General features: G+C 41.1%; 3 protein-coding genes across 5 annotated transcripts; 2 read left to right on the top strand and 1 right to left on the bottom strand.

Annotated features, from left to right (window-relative positions):
• Positions 1 to 323: 323 nt before the first annotated feature.
• On the top strand, positions 324 to 9450 carry DDX55 (DEAD-box helicase 55). 2 transcript variants are annotated; one of them, XM_068910927.1, is made up of 14 exons: positions 324 to 492; positions 808 to 858; positions 948 to 1034; positions 1603 to 1694; positions 1822 to 1884; positions 2625 to 2774; positions 2952 to 3141; positions 3744 to 3826; positions 4250 to 4381; positions 5488 to 5580; positions 6283 to 6397; positions 7173 to 7341; positions 7977 to 8269; positions 9213 to 9450. In XM_068910927.1, exons 1-14 carry the CDS (start codon positions 385 to 387, stop codon positions 9378 to 9380), a joined length of 1794 nt encoding a protein of 597 aa, XP_068767028.1. In that variant the 5' UTR covers positions 324 to 384; the 3' UTR covers positions 9381 to 9450. The 2 variants fall into 2 exon arrangements, with proteins under 2 accessions (XP_068767028.1, XP_068767029.1); XM_068910928.1 differs by lacking the exon at positions 4250 to 4381 and having other exon boundaries at positions 346 to 492.
• Positions 9415 to 14310, bottom strand: EIF2B1 (eukaryotic translation initiation factor 2B subunit alpha). Its single transcript, XM_068910931.1, has 9 exons — positions 14186 to 14310; positions 14005 to 14106; positions 13772 to 13908; positions 13581 to 13697; positions 12979 to 13091; positions 11996 to 12064; positions 10893 to 10968; positions 10578 to 10703; positions 9415 to 10140 (listed from the first exon to the last, which is right to left on the bottom strand). Exons 1-9 carry the CDS (start codon positions 14196 to 14198, stop codon positions 9985 to 9987), a joined length of 909 nt encoding a protein of 302 aa, XP_068767032.1. The 5' UTR covers positions 14199 to 14310; the 3' UTR covers positions 9415 to 9984.
• GTF2H3 (general transcription factor IIH subunit 3) lies at positions 14246 to 21387 on the top strand. Of its 2 annotated transcripts, none has more exons than XM_068910929.1 (13): positions 14246 to 14357; positions 14443 to 14522; positions 14886 to 14995; positions 15570 to 15733; positions 16006 to 16068; positions 16384 to 16413; positions 17835 to 17863; positions 17949 to 18023; positions 18533 to 18586; positions 19427 to 19495; positions 19615 to 19750; positions 19838 to 19874; positions 19976 to 21387. In XM_068910929.1, the coding sequence occupies exons 1-13, from the start codon at positions 14348 to 14350 to the stop codon at positions 20043 to 20045; spliced, it is 927 nt and encodes a 308-aa protein (XP_068767030.1). In that variant the 5' UTR covers positions 14246 to 14347; the 3' UTR covers positions 20046 to 21387. The 2 variants fall into 2 exon arrangements, with proteins under 2 accessions (XP_068767030.1, XP_068767031.1); XM_068910930.1 differs by having other exon boundaries at positions 14297 to 14357; positions 14889 to 14995.
• The last annotated feature ends 24 nt before the right edge of the window (positions 21388 to 21411 follow it).

The following is a 21411-nucleotide window of genomic DNA, read 5'->3' as shown; positions in this document are numbered from 1 at the left end:
TCAAAGCTGTTGCCTAAAGTATCTCTGGGAAAAACATCCTCTGGGATGTGAGGAATTGATCCACGTGCTCTCCTACCCTGAGAGGTAGAAGAAATCGTGGGGGAGCCTGAATCTGCAGCCGGGCTGCTCTTCCCCCGGCCCGGCCCGGCCCCTCTGGGACCTGCAGAAGCCCGTACAGCGTTGGGGTGCGTACAAATAGCGCTTCTGGCCGCATCCAGAGGGGGAAGGAGGAGGCCAGCCCTACCGCCAAGCCACGCGAAACCCGGGGCGCCGTGGGGCTGGCGGCGGAACGGGCGCGCGGCGGCGCCTGTTTCCGCGCGGACCCGCCGCGGCCGGACCGGGGAGGGCGTGGCCCGACGGCGGCGGCTGAGGCGGCCGCCCAAGATGGAGGCGGTGACGGAAGGCAGCTGGGCCTCGCTGCCCGTGGCGCTGAGCCCGGGCGTGCTGCGGGCGCTGCGCGGCCTCGGCTTCGCCCACATGACCCCCGTGCAGGTGAGGGGCCGTCCGCCCCGCGCGGCGGCGCCGGGGGGGCCCGGGGCAGGCGAGGCCCGAGGAAGGGCTCTGGGGCGGGACGGGCGCCGCCGCGGCCGCAGCCTCGAGCTCTCCGCAGCCGGAGCAGTCGCTCTCTGCCGCAGCTGGAGAAGTGGCGGCGCTGGGTTTCCTGTCCCTGGCACGGCTCGCTGATGCTCACAACAGCTTCGATATCCCGGGGGGGAGGGGGGAACGCTTGACCTATATGACGTCTAATCAATAAACCAGAGCGAAGTCAACTATTCATGTGATGTTTCCTCTTTTTTTTTTTTTCAGTCTGCCACCATTCCTCTCTTTATGAGTAATAAAGATGTTGCTGCAGAAGCGGTGAGTGTGTCCCCTCCCCCCCCATTGGTTTCCTTATTTTTCTTGTTTCTGGGGCTGAGAAAGGGCCGACTCTGTTTCGCTTCTCACAGGTAACGGGCAGCGGCAAAACCTTAGCGTTTGTGATTCCCGTCCTAGAAATTCTTCTCAGACGGGAAGAAAAATTAAAGAAAATGCAGGTAAGATTAAGTTCTTCAGTTCTGAATGTTTAAATATGTTTTTAGAACATACAGATAAGATTAAGGATTTCAGTGAAAGTATGTACAAGTAAAATTGCATACGCGTAAAGTAACAACTCTTTAAAATTAAAAAAATGTAACGGAGCACTTTCTTTGCACTTAGATACTGCTTTTTTATTTGATACAATCATAACTGGCTTATGAGCTGTTAGAAAAAAGTTTTAAAATATTAAATATGACGTACTGCAAACAAGAGACAGTGGCCAGATGCTTTTTAGCATCTATTAATTTTTGTATACGTTTTAGTGTTCACAACAGTTGCGCTGTTACTTGCAGTTAAGAATTGTCAGATACTGTTCTTTGAGCAGAGGTATTTTGCAGACTGATTTAAAACCTCTTTCACAGATGTTTTGTTATTCAGTATACTTCATTATATTTTTGTTGGAAGTGTTTTATCTGATATTAGATTCATAAACATGACTCATGTTCACTTACCTTGTAAGGGACTGTTTTTCCTAAATCTTTATTCTGTCATTTTCCGTAATCTCCTTTTGATTTTCATGTGCAGGTTGGAGCTATAATCATCACACCCACCAGAGAGCTAGCTATTCAAATTGATGAGGTGCTGTCGCATTTCACAAAACACTTTCCCAAATTTAGGTGGGTGAACTTTAGACTTTTCATGGCAACCAACTCTTTTTCTTTGGACTTTTGTATTTCATAAACTAGCAAAAACCAAAGATGACCCAAATCTTTCTGTGTTTTTTTTTTTGTTTATTTCTTTTAGCCAGATTCTTTTAATTGGTGGTAGGAATCCCATGGAAGATGTTGAAAAGTTTAAAGAACATGGGTAAGTTGATTGTCAGTAATTTCAATTGATACCTCTCAGTTGTGGTTTTCTCCTAGTCCTTAGAGTTTTCAAGTTAGGGCCCCCTGAAGTTTGATGGTACTACTTAAGTATATCAGGAAATGTGCTGAAGAAGTTGCAGATTTTTTTCTTGGGTTAGATATACCATAAAAAGAGGGTAACGAGACAGTAGAAAGGGGTCATAAGTGAAATCAGTACCATTTACGTGCTGTCTGGGTGAAGAACAGTGTATAGCGTTGTGAGTTGAAAACTGTTTTCACTTAATATTTTGGTTGCCTCCTTTAGTGTAAACGTACCAAAGTAGGCTCTAATGAGAACGAGACTGTGTTGATGAATAATTTTTCAGAACTATTTTGTGGTGATACTGATGGATAAATTTTGGAGCAGAATACATACACCTGTTTGCCACTGGCTTTGCCGTGGAGGTACCAAGGATTTCTTTTTAGCTGATTATGTTTAGAAAATTGCTTTTAATAGCTGCTAAGCATATAGTACCACAAATTACGTGCTTTCACCTGAGAGTTTTACTCCAGTCAACATAGTGTCTAAGCAACTGAAATATGAACACAGTTAGTAGTAGCAAACTGAAATTGTTTTATGTTATCTGCTAACATCCGGTCAATTTGAGTGTAAGTTTATGGTGCGATAGCTGTGTGAGCCACCCTCTCAGAATCCTTAGCTTACGCAGTTACAAAATTTCTGTGTGTCCTTATCACAAACAGTGGAAACATCATTGTAGCTACGCCGGGCCGCTTGGAAGATCTCTTCAGAAGAAAAGCGGATGGGCTGGATCTAGCAAGCTGTGTGAAGTCACTTGATGTGTTGGTATTAGATGAAGCAGACAGACTTCTAGATATGGGCTTTGAAGCAAGGTATTTAAATAATAATTTCTAGCAATACTTGTGAAGTTTTAAATTAGTTTATGTAAGGTTCATGTGAATGAGCCTGAGCTACAAATGACTTGTAAAATCAGCTTTGTTCCAGTGATTAACCTTCTTTCTGAGGGAAACGTTGGGACGTTTATGTTTTGCATGTGTGCTTACTTGCAGTTTAAATGCCATTCTGGACTTTTTACCCAAGCAGAGACGGACAGGGCTGTTCTCAGCAACTCAGACTCAGGAAGTGGAGAACTTGGTGAGAGCAGGTCTTCGGAATCCTGTCCGCATCTCGGTGAAGGAGAAGGGAGTGGCAGCGAGCAACACTCAGAAAACTCCAACACGCCTGGAGAACTATTACATGGTGCGATCCTCTGTGCTTCATGATAGTCTGTGATGCCCTCTTGCTTTTCCCTGGTCCCATCAATAACTTTTTAAGTCTTGGCCAATTTTGGTCTCGTGAATAGAGGACACAGAGGTCTGAAAGGTATAAAGCTCCCACAGGTTCTCTGAGAATCAGTTACCAAGCTGAGGAGGAAGGTCCAAACTAGCAACCGTGGTGTTGGCTGCCATATGAGTTTTGTTGCCTGTTCTGTCTGACCAGGCAGGAATTGTCATAACCCCAAACTAGCTGCAGCACTGTGGCTCCTTGACTTGTTTATAGTGAGAGAATATGGGAGGGATATCTGGCTATTTTAGGGAAGCGGCTAAGGAAAACCCGAGGTATTACTGTAGGACAGGTATTTTGCATCTGGGGATGGGAGGACCGTGAGCTCAAGTATATGTTTTTACTTAGGATATTACCCTTTTGTCTATATGGTATGATGTATTGTGCTACACGTGATCAGTATTAATAAATTATGCCAGTAGGCCTCTATCAGTGCACAAATGAGCCCCAGTAAATGAGGGAAACAGGTCTGATCCTTTTTTTTTTTTTTTTAACTGTTTTTCTTTTGCATTGTGTAGATATGCAAAGCAGATGAAAAATTTAATCAATTGGTGCATTTTCTTCGACAACACAAACAGGAAAAACATCTGGTCTTTTTCAGGTAATTCCAGTTGGGTTTCATTGTGACAACAGTGCAGTGTTTTATTACTTAAAGTCCAACACTGTGCTCCGTGTTAGAAAGGACACAGCTAGTCTTTGGCCCAGAGTGCTTATATTTTACAAGGGGATTGATTTTTAACAGCTGTCATGTAGAATATGACGTTTAAGAAGCGATTGATCATCGCTTCAAGTCAGGATTGCAATATACTTTACAAAGCAGACTGTATGAATTTTATATGCATTTTTAAAGTAAGGCGTTGTAGACAATTATATGTTAGTTACAAAAGTGATGTGCGTATTTTAAATAAAAATAGGCAATAGCGTATATTTTTGAAAGATCTCAGACTGCGTTAGCATGACTGTCTAAATCAGATTTAAAATGTCACATAAGCTTTTGCTTTTATGCCTTTCCGTATCACAACAGTACGTGTGCCTGTGTGGAATACTATGGGAAGGCTTTGGAATCCTTAATTAAACAAGTGAAAATAATGTGCATTCATGGGAAAATGAAACACAAACGTAACAAGATTTTTACTGAGTTTCGGAAGCTCCCAGGGTAAGAACATACGAATAGACTTAAGTTAGCTAAAAGTAGAAATAGTAAGCGATGTGTAATTGTACCTGACAATATGTTTGTGCCATTTAAGTGCAGAAGAGTGGGGTTATGCTAATGAGAAAGATGCTACTAACTGCTTACGAAGTTAGGGTAGTGCAAATGATGTAAATTAGAAATAATGACTTTTAACTGTGCTACTGTATTGAATGAGAGAGAAATTAATGTATTTGTAAAGGACATTAATTATGCTTAGGCACTCAAAGTATGATTACAAACAAAATGAAAATGTGGCTGCAGCCGTGTCCAGCCTAGTTTAGATAATCCATATAGCAGCATGAAAGATGCAGGGACACAGATTTAGGCTATCCTGCAGCTAGGGTTCCTCTAAAGTGTACATTGCGCTTGCTAGTCAGACCTACACAGTATGAAGCTCATCCCCACTGCTGCTGTTGGCATGCTGTACTGACACGTGCTGCAATCCCGCATTAGCTTTGCAGAGTAAGTGTATCCCTCAGAAGGGACATGGTAGTGAACATAACCTTCTCCTGTCTGGTAACCAGACTAGAAACCCAAGATACTATTTTATTAGCATGTGACCAAGAATATGGCAGCATGATGCTGTGTCTTACCTGCAGAAAAGTATTCCTTGTCAGTTTTGCAGGATGTTCAGTTAAGAGAAACGTACCCTGTTTGCTGTCATTTTTATTGCATGGGAACTGAATCTTAGCTTTTTATATTTAAAAAGAAAGAATTACCAACAGAGTGGAAGAGCAGCTGTTTAAAATAGCATGCCAAAACTGTCAGCTTGTTAATCTTTTAATAAAACGTTTATAGTATTTTTTTCCAGCTGTGGCGAATGCAAATTAAAAATAGAACTTGTAATAGGGAATTATTCCCTACCACATTCCTTTTTATAATGTTGCATGGAATTTTTATCTGGTGAAAGCTGTAACCAGCTTATGCTACGTTGTTTCTTTTCCGAACACAAATGTTTTAGAACATTTTGTTCCTCATTCTCCAGTGTAGCTGCAGAATACAGTTACGGAGAGACTGATAGGTCTCATTAAACGACAATTTAATGAAAACATGCTTTTTCTTCTTTCTAGTGGCATTTTAGTTTGCACTGATGTGATGGCCCGTGGCATAGACATTCCAGAAGTACATTGGGTTTTACAGTATGATCCACCTAGCAGTGCAAGGTACAACTTCACATCTTAAGAACCCTTACTCTGCTTCTGTTCATGTTACTGTACTGTTTAAATACAAATTGGGAACGTACTACTGTGGAAAACACGTTTACTCTGTGCCTGAAAGTTAGTCTGAATAAACACACAATGCATGAACAGGGGAGGCTGGAAGATGGCAATTCTGTTATAACTGATACGACTTTAAGTGGTGCTTACATGTGTTGTACATACATAAGTCAAATGGGTTAATGCCATTAAAACGGCTATTGCCACTTATATTTATAAAAGGAGACAATAAGGGTAAGGGTTAGTATGAGAATATCAAAGAAGTAACAGGAGGTGAGATACTAGAGTGAGAGCAGAGATGAAAGCAAGCGCAGAGCTGTTCAAGGATGGTATACTGAAAGCTCAAATGAGAGGAGCTTTTCCTTGCATTTTAACTTTCACTGTCATAATTCTCCCTACAACTTGCTTAAGCTCTCCCTCCCAAAACAGATGCACCTTGTTTTAGTACGCATTTCTGAGAATTGAGAGTGGGACTGTTATATCTTGTATTTCAGTGATTCCTGCTGGTTGTTAAAATCACTAGTTCAGGTCAAAAGTACACAGCACTCTAGATTTTTCATTCCTAGAACTTGCTCTTTCACTATCTAATACTTTAACAGCAAACTGAGCATCTCTTGTTAAAGGAGCTCTTGTGTCACGTTGTTTCAGCGCCTTTGTGCATCGGTGTGGTCGAACAGCACGGATTGGCAATGTAGGCAGCGCACTGGTATTTTTGCTTCCCATGGAAGAATCTTATGTTAACTTCCTCTCAATCAACCAAAAGGTTAGTAGACTTTTCTTTTCCCCCTAAGCAGAAAAGGGTAAGGAGACAAACAGACTCACCAGAAGTTTAGTGACAGGAGTTTTAAAATCAGAATTCATAGGGCTTAAGATCATACACATAGATTTTAGCAGAGGCAAACGATTAAAAAAAGACAAGAGTTTCTTATTCATCTCATTGCATTCAACTGCTTGTTAGAACACAATTACTGCCTGTTTTACCTACTGAGCCAACGGGAACATGTTATGAATCTGGTAAGGAAATGCTTTTTCCAAGGGTGTAGACTGAGCATTTGTGGAAGCACAGTACTGGTTTCCACTGCCTCTGCTGCACCACCACTTGGTATGCTGCCCCTCTGCACTGCTGAAAAATAAACCTGCCAGAAAAAGTTTATTTATAGCTTGGATCGCTTCCGTTATCTGATCCTGCATTAATGGGATTAATCCTATAAATCCTCTAGAGGCCTGCAAATGAGAATATAGCTTGATGAGGCGTTAGAGTAAGGTGTTGCCTCTCCTGAGCTGCAGCGTGGGAGCCCTCTTGCTGGGCTAGAACAATTGTTTATAAGGCTGAGCGGTGAACGGGAGTGTTGAAATGGCTGAATAAAAGAGGGGGTAAGGAGAAATGAAGGAAGCTAAGTGTTAAAAAAGGACTGGGGGGAAATACTCTGCCCTCAAAGCTCACTGAAGATTAATTGGAGAAGTCATCTGTGTTTGAAGCTTCATAATTCATTTTTAATCATTCAGCTGAACCTTTATATTTCTTTTTTGATACTCAGTGTCCCATGCAGGAAATGAAACCACAGAGAAACGTGTTAGATCTTCTTCCAAAACTGAAGTCTATGGCCCTAGCTGACAGAGCTGTGTTTGAGAGAGGGATGAAAGCATTTGTGTCTTACATCCAGGCTTATGCCAAACATGAATGTAATCTGATCTTCCGAATAAAAGGTAATTCTCACCAGAGGCTGTTCTCTTTCACTGTTCTGCAGAAGACTGTTGTTTGATTTGGCAAAAAACGTAGTGTTATTGTCCAGATGATACAACTGCTCATTCCTGTTCTTAAAGCTTTTCTTTCCACACTTTCTGCAGTGTGGATGCTGTCAGTATTTGACATCATCAGAGTTGAATGTTGAATGTCAGAGTCAGCTGATTGTGACTGAATGGCTGTGAAACTTCTCTTTAGGGAAGGTGAATGTGCCCTTTACAACAAAAGGGGACGCTAACACTTCATGGATTTTTGTCATTGTTGGTAGGGTTTTTTTGGTTTGGTTTGGTTTGGTTTTTTGACTTGAAACACTCCCTTGGAAATCAAAGCCCCAAAGAGTAATTAATTGCAAATTAAATGAGATGAGCACCTCTCAAGCCCCTGGGAAATACAGAGTTCTTTTGAAAGGCCTGGATCTGTTTTTTGCAGAAGGGGCTGGTGAGACCAAAACTGACTTTAAGCATAAAAAAAAAGTGTTTTGTTACCAGTATTAAGTGTAGAATGTAAGCAATATAGCAAGATGCTTTTCTGTGATTTGCTAAGTTAGGTTCACTTTTTATCCAGCAAGAAACTGACTTTACAATCTTTATTTTAACAGATCTGGATTTTGCTAGTCTTGCCAAAGGTTTTGCCTTGCTAAAGATGCCAAAGATGCCTGAGCTAAGAGGAAAATGTTTTTCAGACTTTATTCCAGTTACTATTAATACTGACTCCATTCCATTTAAGGATAAAAATAGAGAAAAACAGAGACAAAAACAATTAGAACAACAAAGAAAGGAAAGACAGGAAAATGGAGAGAGAAAGAAATTCATAAAGAACAAAGCCTGGTCAAAGCAAAAAGCCAAAAGGGAAAAGAAAAAGAAAATAACAGCTAAAAGGAAGCGTGAAGAGGTAAACTCTGCCCATTATATTAAACTGCATGCCATTACAACAGCATAGGTACATGCTTTCAGTAGGCAAAAAGCAATGGGATTTTAGTTTGACAGGAGCTGTGTGCACTGCAGAATCACTGACTGTCTACGTTGACTTTCTAGGACCCCTATAGGCAAAGCCTAAAAAGTTTTAAAGATGTTCTGTAAAGCTAAACCCTAAAAGGAAGTTCTCAGTGCTCTGGTGCTCATGAATAACACTGTCAGCACGTGTTGCCCAGGTTTCGCTTCTCAGAGGTCCGGCAGCCTGGGGGCCAAGAAGGACAGAACTTGATTTTTTTATTTTCTTAATTCTCAGCAACTATAACAGAATTAAATAAAGTCTCTGATGTGGGAATTGGGTTCTATTTCCTGCTTGGATACTCCTGGTAAAATCTGGGTTGTAAACCTCCCTTGGGGTGGGGGGGTAGGAGGGGCGGGAAGCACAATGTACGTTGTGAGAATTCAAACCCTGTGGCTTGTAAAATCCACAGGCAAAGAACAGCAATGGAGGAAATACCCTAATGAGCACTTTACCTTTTAACTGAAGAAAGAGGCTGTTTTCTGTAGAAGAGTATGCACTTCTGATTACTTTAAACCCAAACTTACCTTAGGCACTTGTTAATATTATGCAGGAATAAAGGTTAGAAAAAGCCTACCATCTAATTAATGCTATTCTTACTGTCCTTCATTCACTCATTCTGCTACTTATAGAGCACCTTTAATCTTTAGCAATGCTTGTGTCATGTTTTCTATTTGCTTTACAATAGTATTAATTTATTCTCAAAAGAGTCACAGTATAAGATTATTAATGAACATAGGAAATGACAACTAATGGAAGGACTGGTACTAGTCAACTAGGAAGGGCATTTCTGGGTGTTCAGCTCTACAGTTGTGTTTAATTGTTGTTTTTCAACTGTCAACAGGGCTCCGATATTGAAGATGAAGATATGGAGGAGCTGCTGAACGACACAAGACTCTTGAAAAGATTAAAAAAGGGCAAAATTAGCGAAGAAGAGTTTGAGAAGAGACTAACAGGCAGCCAAAGTAGGCTCAAAGCAGAAACTGTGTCTGACTTGGAGGCTGAAGATTGACAGTCTTGTTCTAATCAGAGTCTTAAGACACTGCCTATTTCAATAAAACTGTATTTTTATAACAAAACAATGATGCAGAGAACAAAACGGCTCTAATTTCCTCTTATAAGAGACCTGGCTTCCATAAATACCTCGGGGAAATACAAACAAGCCTGCAGTTAAGAACAAAGCTAAAAGCACTGCTCTTGCACAGTATGGCAGGAACAGCAGATTCCCACTGGCAGGAGCTTTGTGCACTTTTTCATTTTGTTCTGTTCAGGTAGGTATCACATCTGTCCCAGATCAGTAGGTGACAGCATACCTCAGAACGAGTTTGAATACACAGTAAGGTATTTTATTGTACGTTATCAAAACATTCCACCCCTCTTTAAATAATTTATTTTAGGCTGTTAGAAGCTGTAGCAACTTTTTTTTTTTTTTTTAAAACAGTGGTTCATTCATATGCAATGTTTTGCCTTAAAAAATCAAAAGGCTGGTAGTTACATCAGTCCTCACAATTTCGTCTTACCATGTCCATATAACTTGTGTCATCTTCCAAGTTCTTACAACTGTGATGGTCACTGAAGAAGGTAATAATACACCCTGTATACTGAGTCCCTCTTTGTTACAGATAGAGTTTAATAAGTTCATCACTGACAGCTGATGGAGTCAGCACACCTAGGTCTGTAAACAGTAGTGTGATTAGCGATGGTGATGTGTAGTCAATCCAGGGATGCTCCTCTGTTAGATTCTGACTTGTTTTCAGAGTGTCTGCTTTGTACTAGAAGGAAACAGAGACCATTAGTTACCACACAGCTGCAAGCTGAAAACCTCCTTGGGGCAAGGGCAGTGCTAGCCTTGAGCAGAGTACTTGGTATCAGTGAAGGAAGTCAGTCGCTATAAATGAAGCGTAGGCTAGGGCCATCTTGGCCTCAACTGTTTTATCTTTTGTATGGAGTAAAATTTGTAGTTGCTGAAATGTCTTGATTTAGCTGTTTCTTCCCCAGTGCTACTCCTGTGCCTCAACAGAACTGCTTTAGGAACTAAATGCTAGCATTAAGACAAATTATGAGATGTTTGACTGTAACACAGAGTAACTGCATATTATATATAGTAGAGAGATCCAGATAAATGAAGACATTCTCAGGGAAAAAAAAAAATCATAGATATGTAAGCATTTATCTTAGCTGGGTAAGAAGTAATCTGAATTTCTCTTACCTTAAACTTATCTGGGACATCCTGCTGATTTAGAGGGAAAAGTCTTACAAACTTGAAACTTTCTGCTACAACATAAAATGGCTTGTTCTGAGCTTTGGCGCAAACAGCGATTTGATTAGTGCCAATCTGTAGAGACAGAGGGAAAACAACATGCAGACTCAGTGCTAGTGTGACAGAATGTTGTCATGTTTCCAATAGGAAATAGACGTCTATTGGATAACGTCCAAATAGAAAATATTTTTCAAAAAACCCTGAACGTTTCCAAGAAACTCTTAAGAGTCTAGAGTTTACAGAATAATGTAATAAGCTCATTACCTTGTTAATAATTCCTCCGCTTTCAACTACACCTTCAGCACCAACTAACACCAGGTCCACTTTCTCCATAATGTAGCTGTTGGGGTGGGTGGGGGGAAAAGCCAAGTCTTAACTGTGCAATATGACAAATGACGCATTGAACATAACAGGAATTAGTAATTCAAACAATCGCTCACTTTTCTGAACTAGTCCTAGCTGCCTATGCACGTACATATACTGTTACATATGCTTGTAATGAGCCTTCCTCTGCTTCCCAAGCAGGAATATTTAATAATTATGTCTTCTGCCTGACCTGACGTTGGTAATTGGGAAAAGGCTTGGAGAAGCTGGATCTGATTAGGGATACTCCTCAGTTTCAGGAACGTGAATATCTTGATAAAATGCTAACTACACAGTGAAGTTTAACTCTGCCTCGTAATATCCTCGGCCAAACACATAAGATGTTCCTCATCTTGTCCACTTTTCTTTACGTTCTTTCAACCTGTTTTGCTCATTGAAAATACAGACCTAAAAAGCAAACCATCAGCTAAACATTCTGAAAAGGAGAAATGTTAATGCATCACGCAAAACTTTCAGATTTGTCCAGTCAAGCCACCCTCTGCACTGGATTACAGCTGCCTTGGTAAGCAGACTGGTATGTTTTCTTCTCTTGGAGGCATTCTGACATGCATTTTGCACTAATGTAGGAACTGGGATTTAGTTATAATAGTTCTTTCCTTTCTCATACTTTGTACTTACATACACTAAGCAGTAGTGATTTAGCAATCAATCAGTTTAAAAAATGCTAGTGCTTACTGTATGCAAATTAGAAAAAAAGGTAGCCTTTTTGCATAGCACCCCAGTTCCTTTTTCCGTGTATCCCCACCCAAGTTCTGTACTTAGGCCTGACTTCATTCTCATATGCAAGCATCAAGTACTCGTTTTATAGCAGGCATATTCTCCTAATTGGGCACCAAAAGGTTTAACTTGTTTAGCTTGTTTGGTGACTGTGACAGACTAAGTAACAATCTCTGTACTTTGAACAAGCTTCTATAAAGCTCATATATAACTCTGTCAAAGTAAAATTGGGATGAATAGTGTTAAGATTTAGTGATCAGACTTACCCAACTGCAGCATCTAGAATCACAGTCACAGGAATGTTCAACTTGCGCAGAGCTTTTGCCATTTTTTGCCTATTAAAACAGCATGTTTGAAGCTTAAAAGTCTTTCTTTAAAGACCGCTAGAAAAATATTGTCTGAAGGAGTGAAACCCATGACTGCCCACGTTCCCTCGCCAGTAGTTTTGATTTGTGATGTTCCCCCTAAAGGAAAATAAATTCTTGTGTAGAAATGGAAACAAACAGATTATGACAAACCTGACAAAGTCAAGTCAGTTTTAGCAGTCTGGAATTATAGCTACAGAAAGATAAGTCAGGGAAACATTATTAAGATCGCTGATTACCTAAGCTGTCTCTGCTTTTCCATCAACAAGACACAAGAAATAAAGCATGGGCTGTATTGCTAGAAGTTATTTTAGTGACCCTGATAGATCATACGTACTTCATTTAGCTAAACGTCCTTTATGCTAGTGAAAGACTGGTTAGCAACACGAGTACGTATAGCTATGTCCCGCATGCAACTGTATTCTCTGGAGAGGGAAAGCCTGCTATCAGTAACACACGTTATCTGGCATCTTCAAACGACGTTGTTAGCTAAATATTTTACTTTGTATGCTTAAAGATTATACTGACTATTTTGGCCTGCTTCTGAAGCTGACAACCAGAAGTCAATCGTCTCCCGTCAAAAAAGGAAAAAAGTAAATCGGCACTGACTGAAGGTTTGTAAACCTTTGAGGAAAACCCAGGTAGCAGTGTAATGAGGTTATTTAGTACAGAAAATTAATTGCCAATAACCAGGCAGCAGTGTAATGAGGTTATTTAGTACAGAAAATTAATTGCCAATATTTATGTTTACTTGTCTGGAACAATGTTACATTATTAGTGATACAGTTACCCTTGAAAATGATGCAAATAAACTTAGCTTTTCTTAAGATATGACAGATGTGATGCTGGCTGATAGATAAAACACAAAATTAATGTGTACTTGCCCTGCTTGATCTGGCTGTGATTCAGTGACATAAACACTGAATCGCTTCTTTGACTCAACAGCTGCTTCTAACACTCTGAGGACCACTCTTGAGTAGGCATGTGTCAATATTCGCTGTCAAAAAAAACACATTACTTTTTGCTGAGCTTCCGAGAACTTTTGTTGTTGTTGTGTCATGGGTTTTACTTCACACAACTGTCCGCCAACTTTAAATAATACTGTACGCCATTTGTATTATACAAATTATAGGACAGCAAACCACTCTGAGCTGGACTTTACATGGCAGGTTTTTACACAGCCCTGATGCTGCCGAGGGGGCCGAGGATCTAATACTTTCAATGGAGAGTTCACATTGAGACTCCTCAGCACCTCTTACAAGTAGGCCACAAGGTAATGCTGCTTTGCATAGAAATAGAGGTAGGGGGAGGGGAAGTCTTAAGAAAATAAAGCAATGGGTGACGTTATGCCTGTGTATTCACAAAAGCCACCATCAGACGACGTTGTCATAAATGGATGCTAACAAATGTCACTCCCCTCCAGCTTCGCCACCGCTGGAAGCAGCGGGGCACCCGCACAAGAGCAACGCCGCCTCGGCCTACTTACGGCACCGTCTCTGATGAAGGGATGGCAGAGCTTGGCGATCTTGTTCCTCGACAGGGAGACCTTCCTGAGGAAAATCTCCCCTCGCTCGATCATGATTTCTTTGCACTTGGAGTAGTCCTGGAAAAGAGAGCGAGCCGGGCGTGAGGCCGGCGAGGGGGGAGGCCGGCGGCGAGGGGGGAGGCTGCCCTCACCGAGTGCTCCAGCGAGGTGAGGCTGATGAAGCGCAGGAAGAGCTCCCCGCCCGAGGACACGGCCACCGAGGAGTCCACCCGCGACAGCGTGGCGATGGCGTCCAGCAGGCTGCTCCGCAGGCCCTGGATGGTCTCGCCTGGGGGTGGGGGCAGAGGCGCGCCGTCAGGGCAGGCCGGGGCCTGGCCGGCCCGGGGCGGGGGCGGGAGGGGAGGGAAGGGGGAGCCGGGCCCACCTCGGTCCCGCTTGAGGAAGCCCAGCAGCGCGCGGATGGCGGCCACGGCCGAGGCGACGTCGGGGTCGTCCCTCAGCTGCGCCCGGAAGGCCTCGATCAGGTCTGCAAGGCAAAAGCAGGCGCCAGCGTCAGCCCCGGCCGCGCCGCCCCGCGCCCCGCCCGCCCCGCGCCCCGCCGTTACCGTCCGTGCTCATGGCGGCGGCGGCGGCGGCGCTGCGCTGCGCTGCGCTGCGCTCCCCCCGCACCGCGGCGCGGCGGCCGGCCGGCCTGCGCGTGACGTCACGCCGCGCGCCGTCACGTCACGGCGGCGCCGCAGCGGCGGGGAGGCGGCGCGGGCGGCGACATGAGCGCGGGTGAGGCGGGCGCGGGCGGCTCGGGGCCGGCGGCGCCGCCGCCGCCGTGTCCCGGCGTGACGGCGCCGTGTGCTCTGTCTTTCAGATGACGAGCTGAGCCTGCTGGTCGTCATCGTTGACACCAACCCGATCTGGTGGGGCAAGAGGGCGCTGGGGGAAGCCGAGGTACCGGTACCGCTTCCGCCGGCCCCGCGGGGCGGCTCCCTGAGGAAATTAACGTTTTTCGGTCTGGCGCTTATTTCTTTGCGAGCTGCCCGCAGACGGGCTAGGTCTCTGATTTCAGAGCTGTGCGATGCAATTGATAATTGCGTGAGACTGCTCTTAACGTGCCTGCTCGGTGTCCTGTATGGCTTGAGCCTTCTTTCCCGCCCCTAAATCCTTCCCATTAAGAAATGAATCTCCTTCAGCATCCTAAAATTCGAGTTCTTTTAAGTCTTCAGTCATTTGAATTGAGAGATTTCTTCTAAATTACTCAATTTTGAATATTATCGTGTTATATCTGCTTTTTTTTTTTCTTCTGTTTTTCAGCAGTTCACCCTGTCAAAATGCCTGGATGCGGTGATGGTCCTGGGAAATTCGCACTTGTTTATGAACCGTACCAACAGGCTGGCTGTGATAGCGAGTCACACGCAAGAAAGGTGTAGTTGCTTGTTACTGGTGTACAAACTTAATTTTAAAGTGCTCTTTCCTACAGCTCTCCCCTAAAGTCCTTGTTGGACTGGAGTTTGTTATTGAAACCAAGTTTAAAATGTGTAACCTATCATTCTCTTAAAAATAGAAATTAATTAAAACAGAGTGAGAAAGAAATAAAATGGGCTTTTACTTAAGCAACAAATATATGTAGATTGAAGGTGAGGAGTCGTGTAGTGAGCAGGACAACAGAAGTGGGGAAATTTTCCTGTTTAGTGAGTCCTGTGTTGCCCCTCCACCCCAAGTTATTTGTGAGTCTCAGGAACAAGTGGTCTGCCCCTCAGGGCAGACACGATGTCTGCTAATTTTCTTAAACCGTGCCTTGAAAGGAAGGGAGTGAATGCAGGCATTACTCCATTGTGATTTTGAAGATTGCCTGGCTTATGTAGTCTCTTTAATGGCTTAAGCATTAAAATTATGGAAAGCTCTACTTCTGAGTATTGCTGTCTACAACTGGTTTATTTATTTATTTTTCTTATGAGCATATTGGCAAAACATGAATACTTTATTCTTCTCTTTCAGTCGTTTCTTGTATCCCGGGAAGCGTTGGACTTTTGCAGATCTCTTTGGAGATGGTGGTAGTTTTGCAGAATCTAATTGCTCTGGCAGCAGAGATGGGAAATACGAATTGTTAACAGCAATAAATGATGCAATTACAGAGGAAATTAAAGACCTCATGACGAAAAGTAAGGAAAAGACAATTCTAGGTTTAATATGCGGAATTAGAAAATACTGGAGACTTTCAAGGAGTTGCTGGCATTTCCTTTGTATGCGGCCTTATTTTGGTCTTCTGAATTTTAATGTGTTTAAAGTAGATAAGGTTATACCTGACACTTTTGGGGTCTCTGCGCTAATCCTATTTGCCAAAAATAGAACTCAAATGAAGTATTTATTATGGTCAAGTTCGGCAACTGTTTTCATATATAAAGTAACTTCTGCAGCTTGTCTTGTATTGCAGCTGACATGAGGGGCCAGCAAACAGAAACTCTGCTAGCAGGATCACTTGCTAAAGCACTTTGTTGTATCCTTTTAATGAGTGAATTTTCAAAGCCATTATTTCTATCTATTTTTTAAGACCGTTTCTTATCATATTGATTATGCTTCACTCTAGGATTTACTGTTCTATAATAATATTCAAAGCAGAGATGTTTTTTAAAACTATGATTTGTCTAATAACTGTGGATTGTGGTTACTAAAATGTGTGTTAGCTAAGGTGCTGAACGCATAGTACAAGTACTGGATTTACTTTCTGGTTTGGTAATTTTTGGAAATGTTATGTCTGCTTCTTGGGCATGCTAAGAATAGAGTGTTGATTCCTTAATGTCAACTAATGTAGACATTAACAAGATGAGCAAAGAGGTGAAAGGTAATACCTTTTCTCTTGTTCTGAGTGAATACATAAATATTTGAATTGGAAGGACAAGAAAAAAATGTATGCACACATATATACGTACAAACAAACATGCATATATTTCTGTACCCTCTTTCCCACATTGGCAATAATAGGTAAAGGTTTGTCTTGATTGTCAAGTTGCCCAATGTGAGCTAGGTCTGGGTGGATTAGAAATAAGCATTTATGGAAGTGAGGCAGAAAGCAAAGAGAATCTTAAAATTTGGGGGAAAAAATCTTAGAACTTCCAAGTAAAACAAACATAATTCTAAAAAGGCGCAAATCCACAAATGAGCTTCCACAAATTAGAGCCCAGTTTTAAATGTCTTCCAAAATTCTTGATGTGGCATCCAAAAGGACCGCAGTACTCTGCATCAGATGTTTCAACCTCTTCCATATTGAACGATTAAAAAAAAATGATTTTTATCTCAGCTGGGTGTAAAACACCTAAAACAAGGAGGTTAAGCATCCGTTGTTGGAAACAATGGAGAGAGCTATCGATTAGGAGAACTCTCAGTTCTTTGGAGAATTAAAATTCTGCTGTAATACAAACTTTTAGTACTGTGATATTTAACAACACAAATCATTCTTCTGTAGAGCTGTTTTCTTTTTCTGCAGCTTTAGAATCATAGGGTAATTTATTTTGGAAGGGACATTGGGAGGTCTCTATTCCAGGCTCCTGTTCAAAGCATAGACCGCTATGAGGTCAGACCAGGCTCCCCAGGGCTTGAAAATAGAAATAATGAAAATACTGAACATAACTTAGTATTTATAATATTACTTTGGGTCAGATTAGTCTGTGTTCTTGTTCTAGTTTTCTGTTGCATGTGGGTGAACAGTAAAATTGGAATCTCTTCAGGACAAGTAAAAACTGCAAAGAACTCCTTGAAAGTTGCGTGAAGTGCAAATCCTCTTCCAAAGGGACCATCTGCAGAGTTGGGATGATAGTTTAATTTCTTACTCAGTCTTGGTCTTCCTCTTGTGACTTCTGTAATCAGGAGAAGTGCTACTTGTGCAGCTGGTTTTGCGAGGTGAAACTGGACTAGAATCAGCTATACACTTCAGATCGCTTTGATCAGTGAGAATTACCTTGTTATTCTTGAGATATGTATTTGAACCAGTGAGCTGGTAATGAACAGCTTTAAAATTTCTTTCCCGTTCAATATCCAATTGCTTTTGGATAACAAATGAGATGGTATCCACTTTCATAGCAGATCTGAATTAGCCCACAGATACTCGTCAAGTATTTCTGCTGCTCTTAATGCCATTGAGAACATAAAACAGTCGCATACATCTATTTTAACCAAAGTGTTAGATCATGCTGCATAATTACAAGGACAAGCTACAAGGGGTAGAAATAATGTGCTCATGCATTTCTCTTTCTTTTCAATGCTTAGGCAATCAAGAAATTAAATCAAGAATTCTGGTAAGAGTTTTTGTTGTCAATTTTCTTTGAGTGTTGAAATACGGCTGTATTATGTAGACTAACAAGTTTGAATTGCTTTACGTAGGTCATAAAAGCTGCAGAAGACAGTGCACTGCAATATATGAATTTCATGAATGTGATCTTTGCAGCACAGAAACAGGTGAAGTTGGCATTTTATTTACTATATGATACACACTGTCTTTTATTAATGTATAGATGTAACAAAATCGTTCATTTCTCTTATGATCGTGGTCTAGTTAAAGACTTCTTGAAGGTTATGAAGCCTATCATGTCTAGGGTGAAAGGCAGGAGTTTAAAAAACAGACCTAGATCACTGCATTTGAACATAAAAGGTCTAGTAGGCCAGTTGAAGTTTGCTCTGGAAGTACAGACAGTAACCCTTTTTCCCATCCTTGTAGATAATGTATAAGATACCTTTTCTGGTAGTTCTTGTATTGCCATATATTAGGAAGTGGAGGCTGGAAATCTGGATTCGTGTGCTGCTCAAGTAAGAGACCTTCCCTGTGTCTGTGGTGGGCCTGCAGGCTTAAAAATGTGTGCATGCATGGAGCGTTTGTATAGCTGAAACAGATCAAGACAATAACCCTGAGGTTGCACTGGTCCTAGCTGCGTTTCTGTTTTTCATGAGTTTCCCCTTTTTGGTTGCAGAGTATTTTGATTGATGCCTGTGTCTTGGACTCTGATTCAGGTCTTCTGCAACAGGTACAGGCTTCTTATTCCTATTTATTGTTTACAGTAGTTGTTAGATATTTGATCAGAAATCAACATGTTTAAAGCTCTCCTTTTTGCAGCCATGTCTTGAAAGGGAGCCTCTCTTGCACCATTTTATGGGACATCATTGAGGAGTTCTTTCACATCTGCAAGATCCTTTCTCTTCCTTTAATCATGTATTTTTTCATAAAAATCTGTTTGCCCTTTTATTGTAACATAAACCTGTATTGTTTGGTTTTCCTTTGACGTGATTGCTATAAATTGTTGCCCTCTTCATAGGACTAAATATCACAGAGACACACTTGACTATGTCTATGTTGGTCAAGAATCACAATGTAGAATAATACAGTAAACACTGTGAGCTTACCAGGATATAAATTATTCCACGTGGAACGGGAGATGCTGTTTTTCAGAGCTCTCAAAGGAGGAGGAGCTTTGTAACCAGTGTTACAAAGTCATGTGTGTAGATTAACAAAATCCTAAAACATGTTTAAGTATCCCAGAGACTGCGATAGGTGAGCTATGCAGATTAATAAGAACCACACACCCCTCCTCCCATTGGTCTCTGGATGTGAGATCAGATCTTTCTTTTTCGCTTTCCGTGTTCCTTTCCTTGTTAACAGCAACAGCAATAGGGACGCTCCCTGCTGGGGACAGCTGCTCCCTCTCTAACTTTTCTCAGCACTTCTATTCTTAGTTCTTTGTTCGTGTCTGGCCAACACATTGTTTAGAATTTGGGAAACGCAGGCCTTGAGCAGTATGTGGATAGGTTAATATTCTATTAATCTCGTCAAACGTAAGAAAGATCTGATTATGCTCTCTGCTTTCCAGGCTTGTGACATTACAGGTGGCATATACTTGAAAGTGCTCCACATGCCATCCCTTCTGCAGTATTTGCTGGTAAGTCATTGAAAGAGCACTTCCTTTTTTTTTCCTGTGGCAGATGTGAAATCATACTGTTTTCATTTTCAAGGCAATACTTTACCAATTTATAAAATAGTTTTTCTTTATTCGTGTAGTGGGTATTTCTCCCCGATCAAGAGCAGAGATCGCAGCTTGTCCTTCCACCCCCAATTCATGTTGACTACAGAGCTGCGTGTTTCTGTCATCGAAATCTCATTGAAATTGGTTATGTCTGCTCTGTATGCTTGTCAAGTAAGTTTTTAATATTTAAAAGAATCTAATTTCTTACATTCCAAAGGAACTCCTTCAGTGAAAGCAAACAATTCTTTTGTTTTCCAGTATTCTGCAACTTCAGTCCTATTTGTAGTACATGCGAGTAAGTGTTTCTTCTTCTTATTTAACGGGTGGTTTTGGAAATAAGTTGCATGTATCTGACAATTGTTTTTTTTCTTTTCTTTTCTTTTAATGTTATTTCAGGACTGCTTTCAAAATATCATTGCCGCCTGTCATGAAAGCTAAGAAGAAGAAGTTGAAGTTAGCTGTATAACAGAATTATGTAAATACACCATTACCTCCTCCAGTCGTTCCATGAAATGGAATTTACCTGAGAAATTGATGGCACTTTTTTATTGGCTATGAAAGAGAATTGTATACAGTGTTATTGTTTGTTTCTTAGGGATAAATATTTAAATCATGTGTTTCCTACACAGTCCTCTAAGTAACAGATCATTGCATTAACATGTAACCTGTGCTTAGTTGTAGATAGGAACCAGAAGATACAGCTTGTTTAAGATACAGACCTTGTGAAGTAGAAGGTATTGTGACCTACTATCCACTACTATACACTGCAAAGTTTCAAGTGTCGGAGTTAATTTTCAGAGACAGGGAAGCTCTGGTTCTTTCCAATCATATGTTGATATAAAGGTAAGCGTGACCGTTTCTGGGGTGTAGGATCAGAGCCTTAGCATTACGCTGTTCATGGACTTACGCTTTCAGTTGGGTTTTGCTGCCAGTTTTGAGGACTGAAACGGGATCGCTTTCAAAATAAGCCAAAATTTTCACAACGGTTTGGAACCCGCCTTCCTTTTGAAAGATGTTAATTTGATTCTCCTGCATATGCATCTTCACATGGTTTCACATACTTTTATTCCCTTTGGCTGTACTGTCTCTGTGATGCCTTTTTTCAATTTGATAGCTTTTCTTCAGAATATAAATATTGACTAGAATAAGATTGCCATGTAATAGAAGCAACTTTCCTGCTGAGGTTTAGTAACAGAAAACTTTTTTCATTCATGAGTAAGAAAAAAGGCCCTTTTTGTTTAAAATAGTTTCAGCAAATGCAAACTGGATGGCTAGTCTTTAAGATTGTATTTTGAAACTAGAAAACAGAAACTGCAACTCTCTGTAATGTGACAGCGGACTTTGTGGTGAGATTTGTAAGTATCACGTGGCTTTACCTCTGGCATTTGACAGGCTAAAAGGAAGGCTAATGAATTTTAGGTTGATGCTTTTTATATGTCAAAGTATGAGGGCATGCTGCCTATTTCTTCCAAACATTACTTTAGTTTAAAAAAAAATAAATAAATTAAATAACTGCGTAATTTCATCTTTTAGCCTGTAGGTAATAACTGATGTTCTCCTGAAAGGTATAGGGGGCATAATTGTTTCCTACATAGGGAAAGATGATATATATATTTTTTAAGGTGTACACAGGAATTTTTTTTATAATGACTTGCTGCTTGCATCAGGTTTTTGTCTATGTAAGTGTTGTAATAAGTGCGTATCCTTTATTAGCTCGTTTAATTGCTGAATGCCATTTTGAGGACTGTATTTATAAATGTTTTATACAAAGCAAATTGTAATAAAAGCAGCTTTTTTTTTCAAGTATACCTCGATAGTCCTGTAATTAAAAA

Source organism: Struthio camelus, chromosome 17 (assembly GCF_040807025.1).
Source record: "Struthio camelus isolate bStrCam1 chromosome 17, bStrCam1.hap1, whole genome shotgun sequence".
NCBI classification, from domain to species: Eukaryota; Metazoa; Chordata; class Aves; order Struthioniformes; family Struthionidae; genus Struthio; species Struthio camelus.
The sequence above is the reverse complement of the archived record's forward strand: the minus strand, read 5'-3'. Positions and strand labels throughout refer to the sequence as shown.